Consider the following 22810-nt stretch of genomic DNA (forward strand, 5'->3'; position numbering starts at 1 on the left):
TTATAGGTGTGAATTTGATGGCGTCTTGGTGTTGGGATCTCCTTTTAACCGCGGGAGCGCTTGATTTGGCTTCGTGTCATTGCTGTCGGTGCGCTTGATTTTGCTTCACTGGAGAGCGCTGGTTGACGCTGCTGACGCCGCTCTTCCGCCATCTTCAACTTCCTATTGTTTGCATCAGACGAAGGCTGTCTGAATGTGCTGTGTGCGTGAGCCGCGGCAACCACACCGACATTTTCAGAGAGCTTCGGCGCTCCAGACTTTCCCCATCAGTCGCCGAGGTCACTGCAAGCAATTTGTATGTCACTGATTTAAGGACTTCTCAGGACCCGACCACGAAACTTTGATAATGGAGGACGACCAACCAAAAACGTTGTGAGTACAAGGGCCTCGTCTATCTCCTGGAATGTGAAGGCTGCCATGTCGGAAACGTCTCAACGTTTTTAGTTCAGATTTGCGACACTGAGATTCAAGCACGGTCGTTATTTTTGCTTGCATTATATCTTTGTGGCATTTACATATACATTGTGAGATACCATAATTGAGGCTCCGGAATCAAGATTTTGCACATTAAACCGAAGACGAGCTGATATTAGCTTGCGTAATGAGCGTTGAATTTTTGGATTTCATTTGTCATGAAGCATAATTAACAGAGACCGGTCCTTGTAACGACATGGCTTTTCACGAGTACATTTATATTGGAAACATTGTCTTGTAAATGATCAGTGGGGAGAGTTTCCAACTACCTTAGCGTGAGGCCCGTTTCAGCCGGCTATCGCTATCAGCTAGCTGAAAGCCAAGCCACGTCAACGCTCGGTGAGACAGCCCGGGACAACTCTTGTAAACAGACAATCCTGCGACGATTATCGGCATAGTACAAAATGGCAACATTTCCATTTGAGATTATTTTTTTCCACATCGCGGCATTCAAGTCATCTTGACTAAAAGCTAGCCCTGTTCCTAGCCTTTGTTTGCATGCTACTTCCTGTTTGACAAAAACTTGATTTTGCCACCTTTTAACTTCTCTTGTAGGTATGTGGGAAATTTGTCCAGGGATGTAACAGAGCCCCTCATTCTGCAGCTCTTCCAACAGATAGGACCCTGCAAAAGCTGTAAAATGATTTTTGATGTGAGTGTTGTCCTTGGTAATATTATGACGATGGAAAATGGGCCTTAACATGGGTACGTTAGGGTACACAAGTGAACAAACTTGTTTGTACTCTTACTGTGAAAGTAAAATATACAGAAGTCACAATAGTAACATGAAGCAGTCAAAATTATTAATATGTAATGACAATAAATTAATAAAGAAAACAAACACTGCATTTTTGGTGCAAAAAAATGACGGTGAAACTTGGGTTGCAAGCGACCTTTTCACACGCTTTTTAAGTTGCACACGGTTTTTGTAAAGAATCTGCCTCTGGTTACATACATGTTCAGTTTTGTGAACTGTTTCAGCGTGGATAAGTGATGACTCAGTGTTGTGCTTCTCACGCTATTTGACTATCATTAGCATAGGCGTCACTCATCGCAATATTTATGCAGTCCCCCCCCCCCCCTTTTTTTTCATTTGAACTCTTAATGAGACCTCAGAATGACTTAAAGGTTACTGTTGGCTGTAAAAGTGCCAAAAATCCATGTAAAACCATTTGCTACTCTGCAGTAGCAAATGGAAAGATGTTGTGTGCGGCCGTAAGTTCCATTTAGATGACCAGTCACAATTCGATCAACGGCAGTCTAGATTTCTGATTAATGTTGCCAAAAAGGTTTGACATAATTTATGATCTGTACAGAAATTTGAGTGTCTCTTAAATTGGGGAAAAGTAAAAATGACACACAACTTGGATGTCTTTTCCTTGTGGCATCAAGCTGCTGTTTGTGCAGCCACAAGGTCCATCTACACACACTTGCTTCTTCCAACCCCAATTCTAACAGCGGCCGCCTAGATTTCTGATTATCGTGGCAAAAAAGGTTTGACAGTATGTATATGTGCAGTATTCATTGTATTAGCACAAACCTGGGCAACTTACAGCCCGTGGGCCACAAACGGCCTGCCCGCAGTCTCTGACCATCACTTACAGCGAACATGAAGTCAAAGTAAAATGTAAAATATGTGGCCCTTTTCCCTACTTTTATTTTAAGTGCAAATGCATAGACACCAATACAAGCAAGGCAGCTGGAAAGAGCTACAACTTGTCCGTAGTGTTGCAAACTAGTGACGTTTTCATGATATTTAGCAAGTTTTCCAACCCCCAGCAACTATTAAACAAGAAAGGGCGTGAGAGAGACTAGCAAAAATGACAATGCTGGTGCTGAATGTGAGCAACATTCTTATTTCCTGCACGGTGGAGGGAAAAGGATAGAAAGGACGTGGCCTGATAATACTGTGCGTTAGAGCTAAGCGGTATATCTTTATTGTGTCAAAATCAAGATATTAATCCCGAATTTAGGACGATATTAGTGACCTGAATTTACCATGCTTGTGTTGCATGTAAATCTCAGTTCAACCAACCACGTTCCTCCTTCCAAGTTTGGCATTGATCGACAGACAAAAGCAGCAGATGACAATCATTTTGCATTGGCCAAGTGGGAAGAGGGACACACGCGGAGCGAGGGAGACAGGCAGCTATTTTGTGGAGATATATATATTAGTGCTGTCAAGAGATTAAAAAAAATTGAGATTAATTAATTATGATCCATAATTATGATCTAATTAAGATATATTTTAATCTCATCTAAAAATTGCTGAGAAAACCCCTATGTATTTTAAATTCATTAAATTATTGAGGCAGATCAAAAAAGTGGCATTATAAAATATTTTATTGTTTTTAAACAGACTTGAACAGATGCAGTCCTAGCCATTTACCGAGTCCCAAGTCCTACCTGCAACCTTTAGTTTCGACCACCAGGGGGAATATCACTATTTTGTTTTATTTTGTAAATCTCCAAATAATTACAAAATAAAAGGTCCATAAAGTTCACATGCTCCTCCATGTTCACCTCTCCTCTCCTCTCCTCACCGCTGTTTACCTGGCCCTCCCAACTCCAAGCCTATCAGTTTCTGCTAAACACGCCCAAACATAATGACAGCCAATCAATGTCCGCTTCAGGCAGTAACTGACCATTGTTTCCCACCCTCAACCACAAAATGTATTTCTGTGACTACTGTGGGTTTTTTTCTTTGATTAACAGCTGTTTATCAACAATCTTGTTCACTTATGAAGGTTTTCGAGAACAGTTGTATTTTACTGATTTCTTTGTATCAATTTTCAATGATAACAATACAAACTGCATTGCATTATCAGTTGACAGTGACACAATTGCTTGGATTTATTGCCAGTTTTGTTTTCCACTTTACAGACAGCTGGAAATGATCCCTACTGCTTTGTGGAGTTCTACGACCACAGGCATGCTGCTGCCTCATTGGCAGCCATGAATGGAAGGAAAATAATGGGTAAGGTAAGCTATCGTAACTACAGGGTGAGTGGGGTTTGGGTGGGCTTGGGCTGTAACCGGGGAGTTAACTGTTGTAAAATCCACACACACAAACAATGGATCCACCATATCAAATATCTCGCTGTTTATGTGATGTGCTGATTAGGTCTAAAAATGTATCACGGTACACATTGCATATCAGTCTGTCAATAAACACTCATCTTTGTCTTCTTACCAAATCAAAGTATAAAATGGTTTAAAGATAAAATATAAGACATCTAATCAGAGGAAAACTACCATTTGAAATATCTGGCAGCAAAATTCATTCATACATTTCATTAAAATAATTTTCAAGTAATGGACTCTGTTATTCTGTTTGTACACTTTAATGCAACTTTGTTTACATCCATGCTCCCCGAGCAGTCATTTAACTGCATATTTGTGGAAACTGTAAAGATGTTTCCCCAAAGCCGGAGCATTGATAGAGTTACATTAACCTTCATTCATTGATAATACAATGTTCGTCTAACCACGCACACACACACACGCACACACACACACACAAAATGAACCAAGAGAAATAATGAGTGCATGCATTTCAGACCCACAGCCTTTGGTCTAATTTAACTTAACCAGCTCCAATTTGAACCCATGACCTCAGAACTGTGTGACAGATGTCAGCAGTCAGCCACTGTGATACTTTCTGAGTTCAGTCTTTGAAAAATATATATTTTTTTCTTCAATGTTAGCAATGAATACAAACCAACAGTCCTTCCTTGGATGATGTTTGTACATGGTTTTACTAGATATTAGTTGTATCATGGATCTTGACTCACTGAACCAATGTTTTGTGGGCACTTTCTTACTTAATAGCCCCATTTAAAAAATGAAATAAAATAAATAGATTTTATATATATAGATATATATAATATAAATATCATATAACATAGACCAGGTTTTTCCAGGTTAGATGTCTTTTATTGCTGTCATGACTAACCCTCAGTGATCAAATACCTTGAAAGCTAATTTAAAGCAGTGGTCACACAATTTGTGTGGTCAAGCCATGTCTACTCATTGGTCAGAATGTCAAAATGTCAACTGGTGTGATCCCATCACAGGTCTCTTGTTGTAAATCCCACCCCACCTGGCCTTTTATTTGTCCCTCTGCAGGAAGTCAAAGTCAACTGGGCCACTACACCAACAAGCCAGAAAAAAGACACGAGTAGTAAGTACAAGTTATTTAATGGGTCTCGTTTTCTGTGTACAGATCATCCATTTTCCTAACGGCTTATCCGATACAGTTTTATTTGTAACTCGTTCGAATGATATGTATCAACATCGCTGTAAAGACCTCAACGTGCCACAAATCAATAATGGGTGACTCGCCTCGAGCAGGACTCAAGTTGCCATTTTGTAGGTATTGCGACTTGCTCAAGAAAAGTTGGTAAAGACCTGACTTTGACTTGAATAGCTTGACTTTTTAGGAAGGAATGAAGGAAAAGAAGAGCAAAAGAGAGAGAGAGGGGGCGAGTTGATTCATTCGCACCGACCTGGCAGTCCAGTCAGCGTTGTATGCACATTTAGGGACCGTTCCAGGATTTTTTTCCCTCTCCCAGGGTGAAAGTTAGGCTTGATCGATAAATATGGGGGCAGACAAAATAATTGATAAAAATGCTAGAGGGTATTCACCGGAGCAATACAGATTTCTGATGGGTCTATACCCCCTCCCCTATCCCGATGGATGTGCCATCCCTGCGCACTTGTTCATGTGAAGTGGCTAGCTATCACTAACAGTAATGACAGGTGCTCCAAAGATCATTAATTTGAATCAATGGATTATCTTGTCAATGACGTTGGCCCAAATAGGATGGGAAAACACATAGTTTGCAACTCACTGAAGGAGACATATAAACGACATCAAGTTGTCATTATAAAACACACCGACAGGTAAGCTCACGTCACAATTTAGCTAGCGATACGAATACTGATATATCAGCAGTAACAACTGAGGGATTGTGCACAGCTAAGCAATCTAATTTGGGGTTGGTTTATGAAAACCGTCCAAACCATTCAATTAGACTTTTTGTGGTTCGATTCACCTACGGGTTCAAGCCAAACGCCCCACCACCATTTAATAATGAAGTGAAGCGATGTGCACCTAAATCGTAGGTGTCAGACGCTGAATGCAAAATAAGCGAAGTGGACTCTGTTGTGGAGAGAAAAGAAGGTTTGAAGACGTTTGCCTGCATGACGAGTGGAAAGGAGTCAGTGCTTGATGGTGCGCAGCCGAATTATACAGGCCTGCTGTGTTCAATCACTTTGCATGATGATCATGACTCTCAAAAATCATGTCATTGACAAAAATGCTTTCCACATTGAATAAGTACAGTACAGATTTGAGTTGTACGTTGCTCAGGTGGAAGAGTGCTCGTCTCCCTACCTGAAGGCTATTCACACATTATAGGTCACAGTAATGGTGAGAAAAAAGGTTTGTAATGTTATAGTTAGAAATAAAGTTCAGGTAAATTAAGTTTGAAATGCAACTTTAAAAACAGTTTAGTGAAATAAATTCAATCAATCATCACTCATTTGTTGTTGAATCACATTTTTTAAGGTGTAAACATTTCATCACTCCAATATTTGGTGTGACTGAGCAAGACTGTATGACTTGACCTATGACTTGCTTGAACCAAGTAATGACTTGACTCGACTTAAAACAGTAACAAGTATTTTCCAAAGCAAGTCTTTTTAGCTCGAGTACCGTTTCACAGCACACTCTCCTTGGACACCCTCGGGCTGTGTCCGAATGTCCACACTATTCCCTACATAGTGCACTATATGGGGTCATGCCCTTTTGTAGGAGTGTCCAAATGTCCAGAGAGAACTCTCAGAAAATGTGTGATTCATTGGAAGCAGGAAGTGGGCAACTGTATCGTGAGTGAGGGGTTAGAGGATGAAAGTGGACATTCGGACACAGTCTTGGTATAAAGATTAGTGCGTAACCTGAACATTCCGAACATTCATATTGTATGTGATGGCACAAGAGGGCTTCGTGTGTCAAACCTGGAAGTGTTGGCCAAGTGGCAACAAGAACTTTCTAAAGGAACTCTTTTTTGCCACATTGCTCGGCACTCAGTACCATTGACAAATATTGTGGTTGTGCAATGGCAATTGCTCAAAGAAATCAAAGTTAAATATACCCGTGCTTTTATCATTGTATTGTATGTATTGTGCCCATATTCAAATTAACATGCACTTATTTACTTATAGTCGAAATCGGTTCAGGGAATAAGGAGATCTTTCATAGCCATGGCATTGAAAACCCAAGAGCATTCCTTGTGCACCATGACAGTCTGTATCAGCAAACTATTCATTTTGAACGTGAACATTTCTGATTGTGTCCTGCTTCCACCCCCCCCCCCCCCGCCCCCCCAAAAAAGATCATTTTCATGTCTTTGTTGGAGACCTCAGTCCAGAAATATCTACAGAAGACGTCAAAGCTGCCTTTGGACCCTTTGGAAGAATATCGTAAGTAATATCTATTGACACCATTATAGTACAGTGATCCCTCGCTGCTTCGCGGTTCACTTATCGCGGTTTTAGTGGATCACGGATTTTTCTGAATTACTGTATTCAGAAAAAAAAGTCTGAATGACTGATGATTTGTACTTGCCTGCACTGTATATGCAGCGGCCACTCATTCAAGGTGCATGATTGGTTCCTGGTGCGACATCGACCAATGACAGCACCGAGTGGATTTATCCCATGAGCTGGTTGGCTGCGCATCTTCGCAGCCCAGCACCTTGAGTCTCGTCACGCTGGTGACTCTCTGGCATACTGTCTCTTCTGTTGTTTCTACGTGCGCGGCGGAGAGAGAGAGAGAGAGCCAGAGAGGGGGTGGGAGTGGGCCTGTCCCAAAGCAGCAGCACGTCTCTCTTCGCCTCCTTCTCATCAATACCGATTGTCTTATTAACACATCGGCTGCGCGGGGATAGCTGGACAGGAGCTAGCTGGAGGCTAACGGTGGCTACACCGTCAGAGCATCAAATGAGGGCCGCCTTGTACATGCCACCAGCACAAGTCTCTTCGCTTCTCTCAGAAGGCAATGCTGATGAATGTTAATTACTGTATAAGATTTTATAATTAAAGATTTCAGTAAATACGTGGACTGCTGTAGTCTTTGTCTCAAATATGGAAAGTATAAATACTGTTTACATATTTTAAACATGCTGGTACCCACAAACCCTTACACAAAAATTCCTGGTAGGGGTTGGGGGCGGCCAACCCTACTTATCGGATTTTCCTCTTTCGCGGGGATCTCGGTCCCCATTAACCGCAGTAATTGAGGGATCACTGTATTACAATAAAGGATAGGTGATGGAAGAGAATACAGGTGGCTGCTTAAGAGAGATCAGATTATTCCCTCATCAATCTCCGAGCAATAAGAGCGAACGGGATTCAAATTTGGTGTGTATGAGCATTCATGATATTAAGGTTGGTCTTTTTCTACAGAGATGCACGTGTTGTCAAAGATATGGCTACAGGGAAATCTAAAGGCTATGGATTTGTGTCTTTCTTCAACAAATGGGTAAGTTGTCATGTTCAACTTTCCTAATCATTGTTTAGTGTTGCTCATTCGGTGTGGGTGATACAGCCTCATGATGATGTTGTGGTATATTTAAAGAATGTTGCAATAACAATACAAAATGTAGCTTGGCATGGATGTTTTTCTTCGTAAGGTAAGGCTTTCGTCTTGCCACCCTACTACACCATACCATAGCTCGGGTTTTTCTGACAATCGGGTATACTCGGCAAATGCCTAGTAGACCTTTGGGGCTAATTACAATGCTATCCCCCCTACCCCTCACCTTTTCCAAACAGTTCCTGAAACATGTGTGGGGCCTATTGATCCATTTTCTATATAGACAGTGAATTTGACCAGTCAGATGATGGGACAATCGTGTTTTGCAAGCAACGTGCAAAAAACGAAAATAGAAAAATCCTGGTGCACCGATATTGCAAATGAAAAAAAATGGAAGAATCCTATCGTAGGTGTTGCAAATTGTGCCAAAATCACATGTCTTATCACTGGAGGGCCCCGGGCTGCTGTAGCCTTCAGGTCTGTGATGAGTGCGCCACAAGAGCAGGTCAGGTGTGCAGCAGCTGGTACAGCAGCACAGATGCAGGGCTTTCGAGACAGAGTGAGCGGTAAAATATAAGTTGCTGACAAGCAAGTTTGGATATCTTTGCATTATTCTGATAGATTTCAATAATGAGGTCACAGAGACTGTGGAAGCTCTCTGCGGGCCATGGATTTGACGACAGAAATATTAGTAAAAGCCAACAAAAACTGCAAAATCTGGGGTATAGCACAGGCCCTTAAAATAGTGGGATGTCTACTGACTCATTTCACACAAGTTTTTGAGTGTGACTGAGGACACTCAGTTATAAGGGTTTTCTACACATGCAATCACATCATTTTTGTTTATTTTTATTTGTCTTCTTTAAAAAAAAATTCTCTTCGGTTTTATAAGTTATAGATCACAGTGGACATTAAAATGATTTATTTTGGGCTGAATGACAAAAAATGGCATTTGAACAGGAGACTTTTTATATGCACCGATACATAATCGTGGTGTTGACAGCGCAAATACCTAATTAGAAAAAAAGTTGCAAATCACAACAGGCACAGCTGCACTGCATAACAGTAAGACCACATTACTCACTGTAATACTTCTACCGCCTCTAGTAAATGTTTTTTTTTTCTGTTTTCTTTGCAGTCTATTAAAACTTTTTTTTGTCGCCCCCCTCAGGAAGCGGAGAATGCCATTCAACAGATGGGAGGCCAGTGGTTAGGAGGCAGACAAATCCGAACTAACTGGGCTACAAGAAAGCCCCCTGCGCCAAAAACCACCTATGAAAGTGTGTGATCATCAAAGTGCACCTTTTGCTCGCTCACATTAGAGGTTTCATGTATGAAGAGCAGTATTGTCTTGTTTCCTCTCAGCGAGTAACTCCAAGCACCTGTCTTTTGATGATGTCGTGAACCAGTCCAGCCCCAGTAATTGCACTGTCTACTGTGGTGGCGTCAGCACAGGACTGACAGGTGAAAACGCCTCCAGCAATTTTAATGACAAAGGCTACTCATGCAATGTAGTCACAAACCTTGTTTCTTTTATATGACTGCACATTCTTGGATGCAGAAACACATGCACTGAATAGTCTATGTATCAGGCTGTGGTTCTAACAGTGATTATCTGCGCTGGATTTATAGAACATTTCCAGTACAGCAGTTCATGGCTCATGGTTCCATATTCCTTGGTTTTAACATTCATGTGCCTTTTTTTTGTTTTTTGTTTTTAACCATACATTGTGAAATGTCCTAAACACAAGCCCACCATGTCCTCCTGAAATCAGATTTTCCACAACAAATCTTATATTCAGAAGCTGATCTACACTGAAGTGTAATCTATTTTCCTTCACCCATGCAAGATAATTTAGAACAAACGTCTATGGATAAAGATCAGTAAAACAGTTGCAACAAAGAATCAGACATAGAACATAACATTTAATTGTTGTTGAACAACTTTTTTTCCCCCCGTGCACAGTCATAGTATGTCGTATTTCAGGCATTTCTTATTGTTTTTGTTGTATTCATTTCAAATGCTCCATATGTATAATAAGTACACCCCTGAAGGCTTTCGGAAACCTTGAGTTTGCTTTTAGAGTCAATACTTTATGTGGCATGCAGTACTACAGAATACAACAAATGTGCTGTATGTCATTGAATCAAATTGAGATTTGTCACTATTTAGACAATGTAATTTTGACAACAATTAAGACGACAATTTTGATCTTCGTCATCCAAGAAAGTCGAGCACACCTTATTTCGAGATATCTAATTTACAAAAATCCACAGATGATTGTCATGAAAAATCTGAAAATTGCTTCATAAGAAAAAATTACGCATGTATGTTGAGCACTGTTTGATATAATTTCGTGTTTGCAAATGTGTGGTTTGATATGCTACTTCTTCTGTGTTTTGGTAATACAGTAATTAACATTTGTTTCTTTTTTTTAATATATATATTGATAATTATCTTCCAGAACAACTAATGAGACAGACCTTCTCTCCTTTTGGGCAAATTATGGAAATCAGAGTTTTCCCAGATAAAGGCTATTCATTTGTAAGGTAGGTTTAAAAGCATGTATTCACTCCATCAAGAATACAGCCCATTTACTGAACCAGACAAGCGAAATGTTCCTTGTTTTTTTTTTTTTTTTCTACTTGCCATAAAATAAACCCTTGAATCCCTCCTTCCATAGCCCAGCTATCAGTGCCACACACTGAGGGATTCAATAAAGCGGAATATTATAATTCTGGTTGAAGTGCTTCATGGCAATGGTTCTGTTATCATTCGGCATTACTTGTGTGTGTGTGTTTTAAAATATTGTTTTTCTCTAGATTCAGCTCCCATGAGTCAGCAGCCCATGCCATTGTGTCCGTGAATGGAACTGCATTAGAGGGCCATATAGTCAAGTGCTACTGGGGTAAAGAGAACCCAGACATGATGAACCCAGTGCAGCAAATGCCTGTACCTCAGGTAAATCTCGAATATTTTTATACTTTTATATTATTTATATTTTTACTTTTATACTTCCATTAGTTACAAGAGACAAAGGGAAAGAAAAATATGTGACCACGATGCAGTATAGTTCTACACCGGTCACTCCATCCAATTTCTATACAGTTTCTTCTTACTAGGGTCACGGGTGAGCTGGAGGGTTTCCTAGCTGACTTTGGTCAAGAGGTGGGATACACCCTGGACTAAGTGCCAAGCCAATTGCAGGCCGCAAATACACAAACAATCATTCATACTAAAAGGCAATTTAGGACCTTCAATGAACTTAATATTCATGCGAAAGCAATAAAGAACATAATTTTGCTGCCGGGCGGAACCCTTGCAACTTCAAAGCACAATTTTAAGATAATTAGATAATCAGAAAACACAGCACCATAGACCGCATTGTTAAAGTAGGTATTATATTTTATACGCTGTTGTGCAGACACATCAACTACCAGTGTAACAAAGGGTTGCTATCTTGGTGAAATCTTTTAAAAAGTGCAGATTGAGCACTTAAAACATCTCCAAAGTCCTCCATAACAGATACATTCACGAGAATTTGGATTGAATTTGGCTTTGCAAAGTGCACAATTTACTTTAGATTTCCCCAACAAGCATGAAGCAAGTAAAACATCCTGACACGTCTGTGTGTTCATCTTCGTGCTGCTGACTCTTCTAAGTTTGGCTGCACGTGACCAGAGGTTATAGGGTGCCACAGGCAGTTAATAAAACCGAGTTACCGTAAATTTCGAACTAGAAAGCGCACCCGATTAAAAGCCGCAACATCTAAACTTAGCCATAAAAACAAAGCTGTACATTTATATTGAAGACTTGTTATTTTTAGCTGCGACTCTCAACTTTATAACATGGGATATTTGCAAAGAAAGAGGCCACACAGATTAACTCATTCAGTACCAACCAAGTCTGAAAAGTCGTTTAAAAACGTCTTTGGGAGTGAATGAGTTAATAAAAAAAAAAGTTACCTGAAACATCAGGAAAAAAAATTCAAAACAATGTGAAACACAGCTTTGTTATGCAGTAGTCGCCCAGAAAAAAACATTGATTGCTCTCATTCCTCCTCTCCTGCCCACTACCCACCAAAGCCCTCTTCAACAACCCCAAAAGTCCTTCGTGCACACATTCTCAGTCTGCCTTTCATTTTTGCTTGTGTCAGTTACACCATGAGGCAAATTCACGGCTAAATTTGAGCTCTCCTCTTGAAAATGCAGAAGTGAAGCCTTTCGAAATCCGTGGGTAATAGAGTTGTTGACAATACTCTACGCTGTTATGATCCACTGAAAAACTGCAGCAAAAGTTGCTCTTGTAAGCATTACCCTTTACGCTTCTTTCACTCTTCGCATGCAGCCAGTTTTGATAAAAGATTGTCTCATTCAAGCTACGCACTGAACTACGCAAATAACTTCCCTATGAGGGCGGACTCGGACGGTTTCACTGGTCAACTGTGTTTGTTAATTAAATTGGTTGGTTGTGACAAGATGATCAGTAAATCTATTGGCTGCATGAAGGCTCGTCAGTAAAAATTAATAACCAAAGTGCGTAACATTAAAAGCTGCAAGGTACAAAGCATAGCAAAAAAGAAGCGGCTTGTAGTCCGCAAAGTACAGTTGAAAAAGAAAATCGCTTTCAACAATTTAAATTAATCTCCAAAGTTAACTTTGATAGCCCTAGTACAAACATATTTTGATGGACAGTCATTGAAACAAATGATTAAAAACACAACTCCTCATTGCACTGATTGTAGTTTTTTTGTGAGTGTCATGCATATGTTACCGTTTCACAAACCTGACGGTCTCCTCTTGTGTAACGCTGAATGCTTGGCAAATAATGCAACACTGTCTTCCCATGTCTGCATGGCTGAGAGTGAACGAAAATCAGATATAGTTAAGTGAGAATCACACTTAGTGATACTAGCTTCAACTATTCTGATCACTGCTAATCTTAACATTATTACCATCAATACTTGGAGATGGGCGGCAAGGAACAAGAGCAGGGGTGAAAATTGAAAGTCCTTGTTACCAAAATGTAAACATCTTTGTACTATTGAGTATTTTGGTATTCAGATATCCAATTGAAAATTCAAATTGAATTATCGGGTTAATTGGGGGAACAAATATTTCTAGTTTCATAATTATTTTGATGTCTAAAACACAGTTGAGTAAGCCTAGTTTATCAAAATTTGATCGACATAAACAGCCACTGTGTCAGACTGTCAGCATCAAAGTGTGCAGTTATTTAGAACGAGTAACTTAAGTGCTGCCCGTCCCGCCAGCATGGCTAGCGCCGTGCATCGCATTATCAGTGTATTTAACTCAGGTTTTCTACCTCCCTTAATTAGCGACATTATTTCAGAACAATGTTTTCGTCCTTGGAGCAACAGTTTGTGACGGCAATAAATGCTCCCCCCAAACAGTCTAGAAAATGAGTCAAGTCAGCCGATGACGAATAACTTCTCAATAAAAGCATACCTCGGCATCGATGTCCATCCATATATATCGATATCACGTATAGCACAATTGTCACGTATAGCACAATTACCTTGACTACTTCTTCCTCACAGTGTACCGGTACACGTAAATAAGCGGGTACTCGAGGCAGACAAAAAATCCCTCAAGTGTTATTTTTTTTTAACCAAGGCACTCAAATTATCTGGGGACCTGTTTTAGCCATCAGAATACAGTGATCCCTCGCTATTTCGCGGTTCGTTTATCGCGGCTTCAGTGCATCGCGGATTTTTTCAAACATATTAAAAAAAAAATAGATTTACCAGTATATACATGGAGTACAGTACTGTATATGTTGCTCTATGTGACTCGCTGTTGTTTTGCAGCTTCTCGCGGACCGTTTGCGGACTTTTTGCGGACATTAAAAATGTATTTTTTATATGTTTATTGGTCAGTACTTCGCGGATTTTCGTTTATCCCGGGTGGTTTTGGTCCCCACTAACCGCGATAAACGAGGGATTACAGTAATCTTTTTTGGCCAAGCCATGGTGCTAACATGAACTTTCACTCATAATCGTTGTTCGCTGCAACACACAGCAAGCAGCATGGCGACATTTGTCACTTCATGACGATGTTGCTTGCTGCCGGTCGTATTCTTGGTGAAATATTTCCACTCGCTTGTCGCATTCATGCGGTCCTTGATTACCCGCAAAGTATCGCGATGTCGGTGTGTGTTATAGCAACAGCTCTCCCTCACTTGGCATATCAAGTGTTGGTTGAGTTGTATTTACAATACTCTTCTTGACTGATAATGTTTGTCAAAGAGATTAGGGTGAAAACTGATACTCATTAACATTTTCTCACCGTTCTTTGAACTTTATTTGTCTTAATAATAGAAGCTGTGTTAGTCTCTGTTGCATTATATGTAATGAATGCTCTTTGTTTTTCTCAATTAGTTGTGCTTTCATAGGGACGTCCCAATCCAATCATGCGATTGGAAATCAGGGCTGATCAAGTGATTTTCACGTGAACTGATCTGCCATCGGGTGAAAAAGATCGCTTTATTCGTTTTCTGAATATTTGAAAGTCGCAAAGAAAACACAATGTTCCAAATGTGCAAATATTTTGCCAGATAGAACCAAGAGTTTAGTTTCATATGACACAATGTTAGATTTCCGTTTGAAATAAAGAATGAACATACGAATGTGTATTCACACACACGCACACACAGGGACACACAGGTCTCCTCCACTCCGTTACACTCAGTTATCCTGCAGGCAGAGAGCGGCACTTTTGTCACCATTGCTTGATTGGAGAGAATGGCAAGCTGACTTACACTCCGATAGAAGGCTCCCTTGCCCAAAGTCTCCTCGCTAATCGCATCGTCTAACAGTTTAGTGTGACAGACAGTTTTCGCAACTTAAAACAAAAGACTCTGACTCTGTGCCAAAAAAACGTGTGATCGGGACATTCCCTCTCAGGGACATTCTGCATCAAGCCATTCTAATAGAGCTGTGCATGTCTTTCTTTGGCCTTCAGCAGAACAAGATTAGCTTCCCCGCAGCTCAGCCCTACAACCAGTGGGGCCAGTGGTATGGCAATGGGCCTCAGATCAACCAGTATGTCCCAAATGGGTGGCAGGTTCCCAGCTATGGTGTCTATGGTCAGGCCTGGAACCAGCAGGGCTTCAAGTAAGTAGCTCGCAATGCACAGGGCCCTCCTTCACCGCCTACTTCTACTCCAGCACCACCAAGATTGTGGCATCACAAGCCCCCTCTGGCTACTGGATGGGAGCTGTGAAACTTCTCTCTTGTCTCTCGCTCAACTCCACATCCATCTAGTTTCTCATCAGCCCTTCACCTTGACCATCTTGACAGGATGAACAAAGTTAGATTTGTTTTGTTGTATTTGTTTTCTGTGTGACATCCCCGAGCATTTCACCTCACGTGGGCAAGGGTTTATTCCAATGTTTTTGCCATTTAAATTGTGTGCTTGGATGCCAGAGTTTCTAAACAATAAAATACATGTTTTAAAAAAAAATGTTAAGTGCTAAATTTGAATTTCATTCACTGTCCAGACCCAACGGTTGCTTTATCATTACATTGAAGGATTGTAGTCTTTTAGACTGTTCAAAACCAGGGGAACACTTAACCTGCTTTTTTGTCACACCTGAAAATGAAAGTATGAAATGTACACGATATGGCAGCAGCGGAATTGCCACTACTATAAAGGCTTATTGTTCGCTTCACATCCGAGAAACATCAGGCTGTGGTATTGATCCCCTCATGATCACCGAACCCCTTCGAGCGGGGGTCGGCAACACGCGGCTCCAGAGCCGCATGCGGCTCTTTAGTGACATCTAGTGGCTCCCTGGAGCTTTATGAAAAATATTTGAAAATGGAAAAAGATTTTGATAGGCTAAGATAGCGCAAATAGATATAGATAAATGTTACCGCTCCGAAAAAGGAGAGCTGTGGTGTTGGTTTTTTAAAACGTACGTTTTATTTATGCTTTTAACAGTCTCAACAGACACGTCTGCGTCCGACTCTGTGCCTTCTCCTTCTCGTTCGACTCGAGAGGCATTCAAAGACAGCCTCAGAAAAATGGAAATTAATGCTCACTTCACTGACCCTAAGAAAAGAGAAAATAATGCACCAAAACAAAAAATCAAGCGAGGAAATTACAAAATAAATTCTGTGGCGTTTGTGAACACACAACAAAGGAATTAATAACAAAAACAATTCTGAGACAGTCCAGTCTCCTACATACATACAGCATGTGTTTCCTTCATTGTAAGTTTTATAGAAGGCTTTTATTTTTTTTGCGGCTCCAGACATTTTTTTTTCTTTTGTCCTATATGGCTCTTTCAACATTTTGGGTTGCCGACCCCTGCCTTAGAGAGACACGACCGGAAACGGCACATCAGGAGCATTACAGAGAACCATGACATCGGTGCAACATCTTAATGACTGTTGCTCAGAGGTCTACATCTTGGTACCTAATAACTTCCATTAATCCCAATTGAGCTGCAGGTACTGCAAACCACTACCAGTTATGCTCATAAAATTCTAAAGATTAAAAAAAAAAAAATGATCAGACAGCGTGGATGGGTGAAAAGAGAAATGGTATGTATTGACTACAGCTTGTCAAGCTGTCAACTCTCCTGTCCACAATTTGACCTTTTAATTTACCACCAAGTGCTGGTGCTGCACGGATCACTATTCTTGGTTTTCAATTGTGATGATTGTGTTCCCGCTTTAATTTAATTTGAAATGTGGTGTTTTTTTTTTGTTTTTTTGTCATTCGTCACTTATACAACTGTCCCCATGCCCACTTTTGTTTCATCCCCCCCACCTACCCATCAAAAATACACACATCTTTGAGACTATATGTGAATGTCAGATATTTGTTTGTAGGGTCTATTCAGATTGAAAGAAATGTTCGGTGATATTTTGTGTAACCCCCTCTCCCCAATAAAACATCATTTTTTTTGGACGACATAACACAGTCTAAATTCTTGGTGAACGCGGATACAAAGGGGTGACGATGTATTTCAGAGGAGCATAGTTGTAAAAGCACGTTTCCTGCTTGGAAGCCGGACCTCCCCCGACTTGGAATTTGCAGAATTCACACTGAATTCACTGTTTTCTCCGTTGGGGCCAATTTTACTGTAGGAAGATGTGGCACGCTCATCTTTTATTAGTGTGGCTAACCAAATAGTAACTTGTCATATTGCTGGTTCTTAGTTAGGGAGTGGGGGTGGTCAGGCAGTCGGGATGGGCGAAATCAAAATATGCTTGCCATGCTTAGCCTTTATGCTTTTGGTCTGCTTGTCTACCGTGTTTAATCAAATGAAACCTTTTGCCATCGCTAATCTCTGCTTTTAATTTTTTTATTTTTATTTTTTTTTTGCTTCGTCTGCCTTACAAACTTTAATCTGTACGCTTTCCTCAATCTAGCCTATCCAGATTCTCGTAGCTCTAATATGTATTGGTCCCCTTGGCCCCCCGTTTCGACTCATCTCTTCTAACCTACTGGCATTTTGTCTCTCTGTCTTGTCTCTACCTCCTTTTTGCAGTCACATACCGGCCAATGCTGGGTGGACTGGCATGAGCGCCATCAGTAACGGTGGGGTTATGGAGCCCACACAGGGATTGAATGGGAGTATGCTTGCCAACCAGCCTGGTATGGGAGCCGCAGGATACCCCACACACTGATAACGGGGAAGGGCAGGAGATATGTCAACCGTCTGCCTTTTTTGGCTTTAACGTGCTCACTGGGGCCATTACCTCTTGGCAGCACTAAGACTTCTACTCCGATGTGGATCCGATTGGGGTGATTGACTTCTTTTGGAGGTGTAAAAGGCATTTCTTTTTGGGGGGTTGGGGGTTGAGATCACAAGATCCAGGATGGAGCAGTTTGACCCACGCAGGTATTTACACCCTCTATTGGAGCCAAAAGTGGCTGAGATCCTGAGTCCGTACAATTTTTTTAACTGTCACAAAACTGTAAAGGAGAACCTTTTTTTCTGGTTTTTACAAATGGCTTCCATGGTAGTTCCTCCGAATCACTGGGCGCTGTCTTATTTTTGGTTTTAAATAAACTGTCAAGGTCTAGAGTTTTTGCTAAGTTATGAACCTGAATTCTTTGAGGAATGGAAATCTGTTTCATTTGTACACATTCAAAGCTATTGCAGGGATTGTTTGTCACTGCTGCTTCTCTGTAAAGGCAGGTAAATATTGCACAGTCACCCCCTGCTTCTACTCACTTGACAAATTACATTTTTTTTTTTTGCGTTCCATTTTTCGTTCATATTTTGGACAGCCTCAAAATCTTTTAGCCACATGTAAATAACTCACTTTGATACCATGTAAGTACGAATGCTACTGTTAACTGTGGGTGCTTGCTTTCATTTTTGGTTCAAACCAACTCTCCAGTTAACTCCCATAATGTGAGTAGCAGTCGCAGCACAGACACAGTGCGCCATGATTCTTTCATGCAGGGACAAAGATGGCATTGCTATGCAGTGCACACGTAAAACGGACGCAATCCTGATGTAAAGAAATTTTAATGCCTCTCCCCCATGCTAATTTTTTTTTTTTTTTTGTACAAAAGCTCTTAACATTTACACCTACTCTGTTTGCCAGAGTTGGGGAGGCCTACATTACTGTTGCCTTATTAAGCTGGTTTCTTTTAGCTGATAAGATACTTTTCACTTTGGCAGTGCCTACAGTTGTTTTCAGACCCTTATGTTTTGAAAGGTGTTAAATCCCTGAGAACTGATGACTCTGCTACTGTAAACAATATTTTCTTGCTTTTGTCCTATTAAAAATGCTCATGAACACAGATTCCGTTGCTTTATTTATTACAGGGAGCGTCCAAACACCGAACCGAAGATGACATTTTTCCCGAACGGGAGTTTGAGGACATTAAATATTACATTTAACTAATGTAATTATTAGTAACTTTAAACCTGCAAGCCCGAGTTCCCACGTTTTTGCATTCTTAACTCGACCCATACTTTATCCGTGAATTCATTTCGAATGCAGTATTAATATTTGGCAGCAGATGGCGACACCAGCCTATTACAGACTCCCGCTCTTACGCTCCCTGCAACTGCCTTTGGAGATATTTTGCACCACAAGTGAACGGTTAGAATGACTAAAATGAAGGTTTTTTTCCACATCGAGTTCTTTGGCTTCAAATTGATACCGTGTCATCTCAGGCGAACAATTATTTGAAAATACTCAACGGTATAGAATAGCATTATTCGGTCTGGACAGTCGATTTGGCTGGTCTAAAAAAAAGAAGACAATTCTGACAAGCTTATAAATGATTTGTCTCCTGATAGCTTCCTAGCCATGGCTGGCCCGGACCAGGCTTCACTGAATCTGTCAGAGAATTAGGGATGTGCACATTAGAGTTGGAATCCATTCAAGTGCTGAAGCTTGCTGTCTTTGTCTCAGGTCATTTCTTGACTCTTCTTTTAAACAAACATGACACAGTACTGCACACACACAGTCAACCTGTGCTTGCAGTTTCGTCTGGCAAGATAAAATAGAACAATAAAATCCAAGTCTAACATATGCTCAAAATATAAAACAGCTCAAGAATATCCACATATAACTGATGCAATCACTTTTCAATATCTTCTTTGGTGTGACTCGATTTTTTTCGCTCAAGTTCAAACATATCTGCTTAAATGGCACTTAAGGATTTCCCAGGTGGTGATGTTGTTGTCTGTGACAAGCTTTTGTATATCCAGCCTGTTTTAGGGGGCTGTCCAGTCATGCAAAAGAGGAAGCGGAGAGCCGGTGTAAGATGGACCCCTTAGAAAATGTAATAATTCATACATCAACATAATATGTACAAAATAAACACATCTAGTAGGTTAAATAAACGACGCAAGAGTACAACGTTGTTTTTATGGAACAAAATGTTTTATATATATTTTTTTGGGTGGGGGGGGGGGGGGGGTCAATGAAATGTACTACGACAGACCTGCACAGTGGTTCATCGATCTTGACTGAAAGGAATTATGATAAAAAATAATAAATATCGCAGCATGTTTGTATCGCAGGTGGCTGAGAGAGTTCAGTTAGAGCACTGATGCAGAAACAAATGAGCTGAAGAAAGTAGTGAGAGCTTGAGATACGTCGAGGTACCCTGCAAATTGCTTGAGTGAACAGCATTTGTGTTTGTTTTCTATGTTTCCCGCGTCAAGTGACAGCTTGCTGCAGTGGCTGACAGCAAATATACATGTTCCAGTAATTAACCTTGACAGACCCAATGTGTTGCCAACAGCAGAAAACCTGCTAATGACACAATTCATCCAGAATTAAGGCGTCCTGTCAGACTAAAGCCACACAGGCGCCGAACATTATGTGCGCTAATGTCGGATGGGGTCATTTAAAAGAGGTGAAAATGTGTGAAAGCAAAACATAAGTGTGTGACTTCACAGCATATTTCTGGTTGAATGGACAAAAATTCCTATTGATGCACTTTCAATGAACATCTTATTGAAAGTCTTCCCAAATGAGTGATTTTTCACATAATCGAACAGCAATACATATGGTTTACTGCATGAAAAGCGTATTTCTTTCTTCCACTGGTGGGAAGCAACATATAACATTTTGTTTTTTTACACAGTACTTTTCAGTCTGTACTCTTTTCTTTTGCTTTTGCTTAAGGAAAAGGATTGAATCAGTACTTTAAAATGTTTTACTTCTACTTACTGTAAGTACGGAGTGCGAGTACAGTTCTGCCCCCTCTGCTTTCTGCAAGCAATAAATCCCGCACTGACAGATGTGTGTCACCTCATTATTGAAGCTGTCAGTGGTGCAGATGGACATGAGGAGATGAGTCTTTGATCAGGGATGCGGGTAGGCCTGTTCTTAAGCTAATATCACTTCCTGTGTGCGCAGATGCATAGTTTGGAACCAATCTCAGAAAAGTCTTATGTAGGACAAAGTCAGCCTGCGGCTAACTCACCATATTACTTCATATCTGTAATACGCCAAATGGGGAAGAAGAAAAAAAAAGCCCCTCCATCTGACTTGACTCAACTCACGTCACCGGCGCAGACTAAAGAGAACGCCATGGATCAAAGACTGTATGTCACATTCCCACCTCTTCCCTAAATTCATATCTGAATATTTAAAAAAAAAAAAAAAAGCCAAAGTCAAGACTGCGCGTGCACTGTGTGTTGGGTGAAAGAAGGCTGCCTAGCTCCTTGCCTTGAAGCATGTTTATGTACTTTGTCACTCAGGGAAATGAAATGTGTAAATCCAAATGTCAGCAAAGAAGAGGACATTTGTGACAGTACAGAGCATCATGTTTCAATTTCCCACCCACTTCTATTTCTTCAACTCCACATAAAAATGTGGTCTTCTGGCTGCACTGCTGACGGATTCATGGCACATACAGAGAGATGACAGAAGACCCCAAAATGAATGGAACAGAAAAGAAAGAAGGGCAACGGTCTCTAGAATAGATGCACATTCAAACTTACATGTAAGGGACAACCAAGGTCAGCAATAAATGTCTCTGTGTCTCTTGTCGGTGTGAGCATAACCAAGACCAAGGCACTGCTGGAGTGACACAGTAATGGAGGGTAGGATATGGATGTGGCCTGTGTGTGTTTGTCTGTCACCGGCACTCAGTGGCTCTGCCATTCACTTGCACATACCCAGAGTTGACAGCCCCCGCTTAAATGTGTCACTCGACATTACTACACAGGCAGATATTAGGAAAGGGAGGGCTCGAGTGGAGGAGGGGCAAATGGCAAGCAAGCAGCAACGGAGCTACAAAATAAGTTAGGTCAGATGCTCAAATTTAGCAAGAGAGATGCACTCATGGGCCATGAGCTGCAATGTGGTTTGACTAAAACATTGACACATCGTAGGCACCTGTGCAAACAACCAGTAGCTTTGTTCTGATAACATTTCAACAATCATGCAATCTTTCTGTTGGAGGTTTAGCCACAGAATCTTAAAAATATTTTATGGGACAATGCTGTGGGAATTAATGACAAATATCTGCAAAGTTTGGATGATTTATACAGTGTATTAGATTTAAAAAATGAACATATGCCATTGGAAGACATGCATTCTCCATCCATCCATTTTCCGATCCGCTTTATCTTCACGAGGGTCGCGGGGGGTGCTGGAGCCATCCCAGCTGTCTTCAGGCAGTAGGCGGGGGACACCCTGAACCAGTTGCCAGACAATCACAGGAGTACAGTATCATAGAAATAAATGATCTACTTGTAAGGAGACTGTATTTCCCTCCCTGCATAGTTTATGAAAACGTTGGCCACCTCTCAATGTCCTGCCTTATCTCATGGCTAGAGAAAAATAAATCAGGTCAAATTGATGCTATCTTGTTTTTTTCTCACAGTAAATTGAAACATACAGTAGTTATTTAGCGAATCAGAGAGTGTTGCAATGTTCTCGGTAAGGGCCACATGTCAAAACATATCCTTCAACCTGCTCTGGGGTGCTGCAATAACAACAACTGTTTGAAAGTCCAATCAGCACCATTCTTCTCATGTCACTCAGTCCCAATCTAGTGGCACAATCAACAAAACTGCCTCAATTTCCCGACAATGTGCATACCAAACAGAGACTCAACTATGCATAAGAGCTTGCAAACAAAGGGTTATATCAGTCACTGGCAGTGACTCAAAACCTGCACAAAGTTGACATAGGGCGTGTGTGTGTGTGTGTGTGTGTGTGTGTGTGTGTGTGTGTGTGTGTGTATGTGTGTGTGTTTTGGCAATCAAATAGACAG

At 40.8% G+C, this 22810-nt stretch overlaps 1 protein-coding gene across 2 annotated transcripts; it reads left to right on the forward strand.

Moving 5' to 3' along the window:
- Positions 1-171: 171 nt before the first annotated feature.
- Positions 172-18867, forward strand: LOC147204685 (cytotoxic granule associated RNA binding protein TIA1-like). 2 transcript variants are annotated; one of them, XM_086111499.1, is made up of 12 exons: positions 172-372; positions 1030-1126; positions 3358-3456; positions 4603-4657; positions 6873-6960; positions 7945-8020; positions 9246-9354; positions 9440-9538; positions 10540-10624; positions 10898-11036; positions 15062-15210; positions 17598-18867. In XM_086111499.1, the coding sequence occupies exons 1-12, from the start codon at positions 347-349 to the stop codon at positions 17734-17736; spliced, it is 1161 nt and encodes a 386-aa protein (XP_085967625.1). In that variant the 5' UTR covers positions 172-346; the 3' UTR covers positions 17737-18867. The 2 variants fall into 2 exon arrangements, with proteins under 2 accessions (XP_085967625.1, XP_085967624.1); XM_086111498.1 differs by having other exon boundaries at positions 173-372; positions 15059-15210.
- The last annotated feature ends 3943 nt before the right edge of the window (positions 18868-22810 follow it).

The sequence above is a fragment of the Hippocampus guttulatus genome, chromosome 5 (assembly GCF_054856545.1).
Source record: "Hippocampus guttulatus isolate MCC_2025c chromosome 5, RoL_Hgut_1.0, whole genome shotgun sequence".
NCBI lineage: Eukaryota > Metazoa > Chordata > Actinopteri > Syngnathiformes > Syngnathidae > Hippocampus > Hippocampus guttulatus.

Bases quoted from the DNA above. Each gene is read 5' to 3' on its own strand.
- LOC147204685 (XM_086111498.1), top strand. From the start codon at position 347: ATGGAGGACGACCAACCAAAAACGTT. The intron at 1,127-3,357 runs GTGAGTGTTGTC...TCCACTTTACAG, and splicing joins GCTGTAAAATGATTTTTGAT to ACAGCTGGAAATGATCCCTA. The intron at 10,625-10,897 runs GTAGGTTTAAAA...GTTTTTCTCTAG, and splicing joins AAAGGCTATTCATTTGTAAG to ATTCAGCTCCCATGAGTCAG.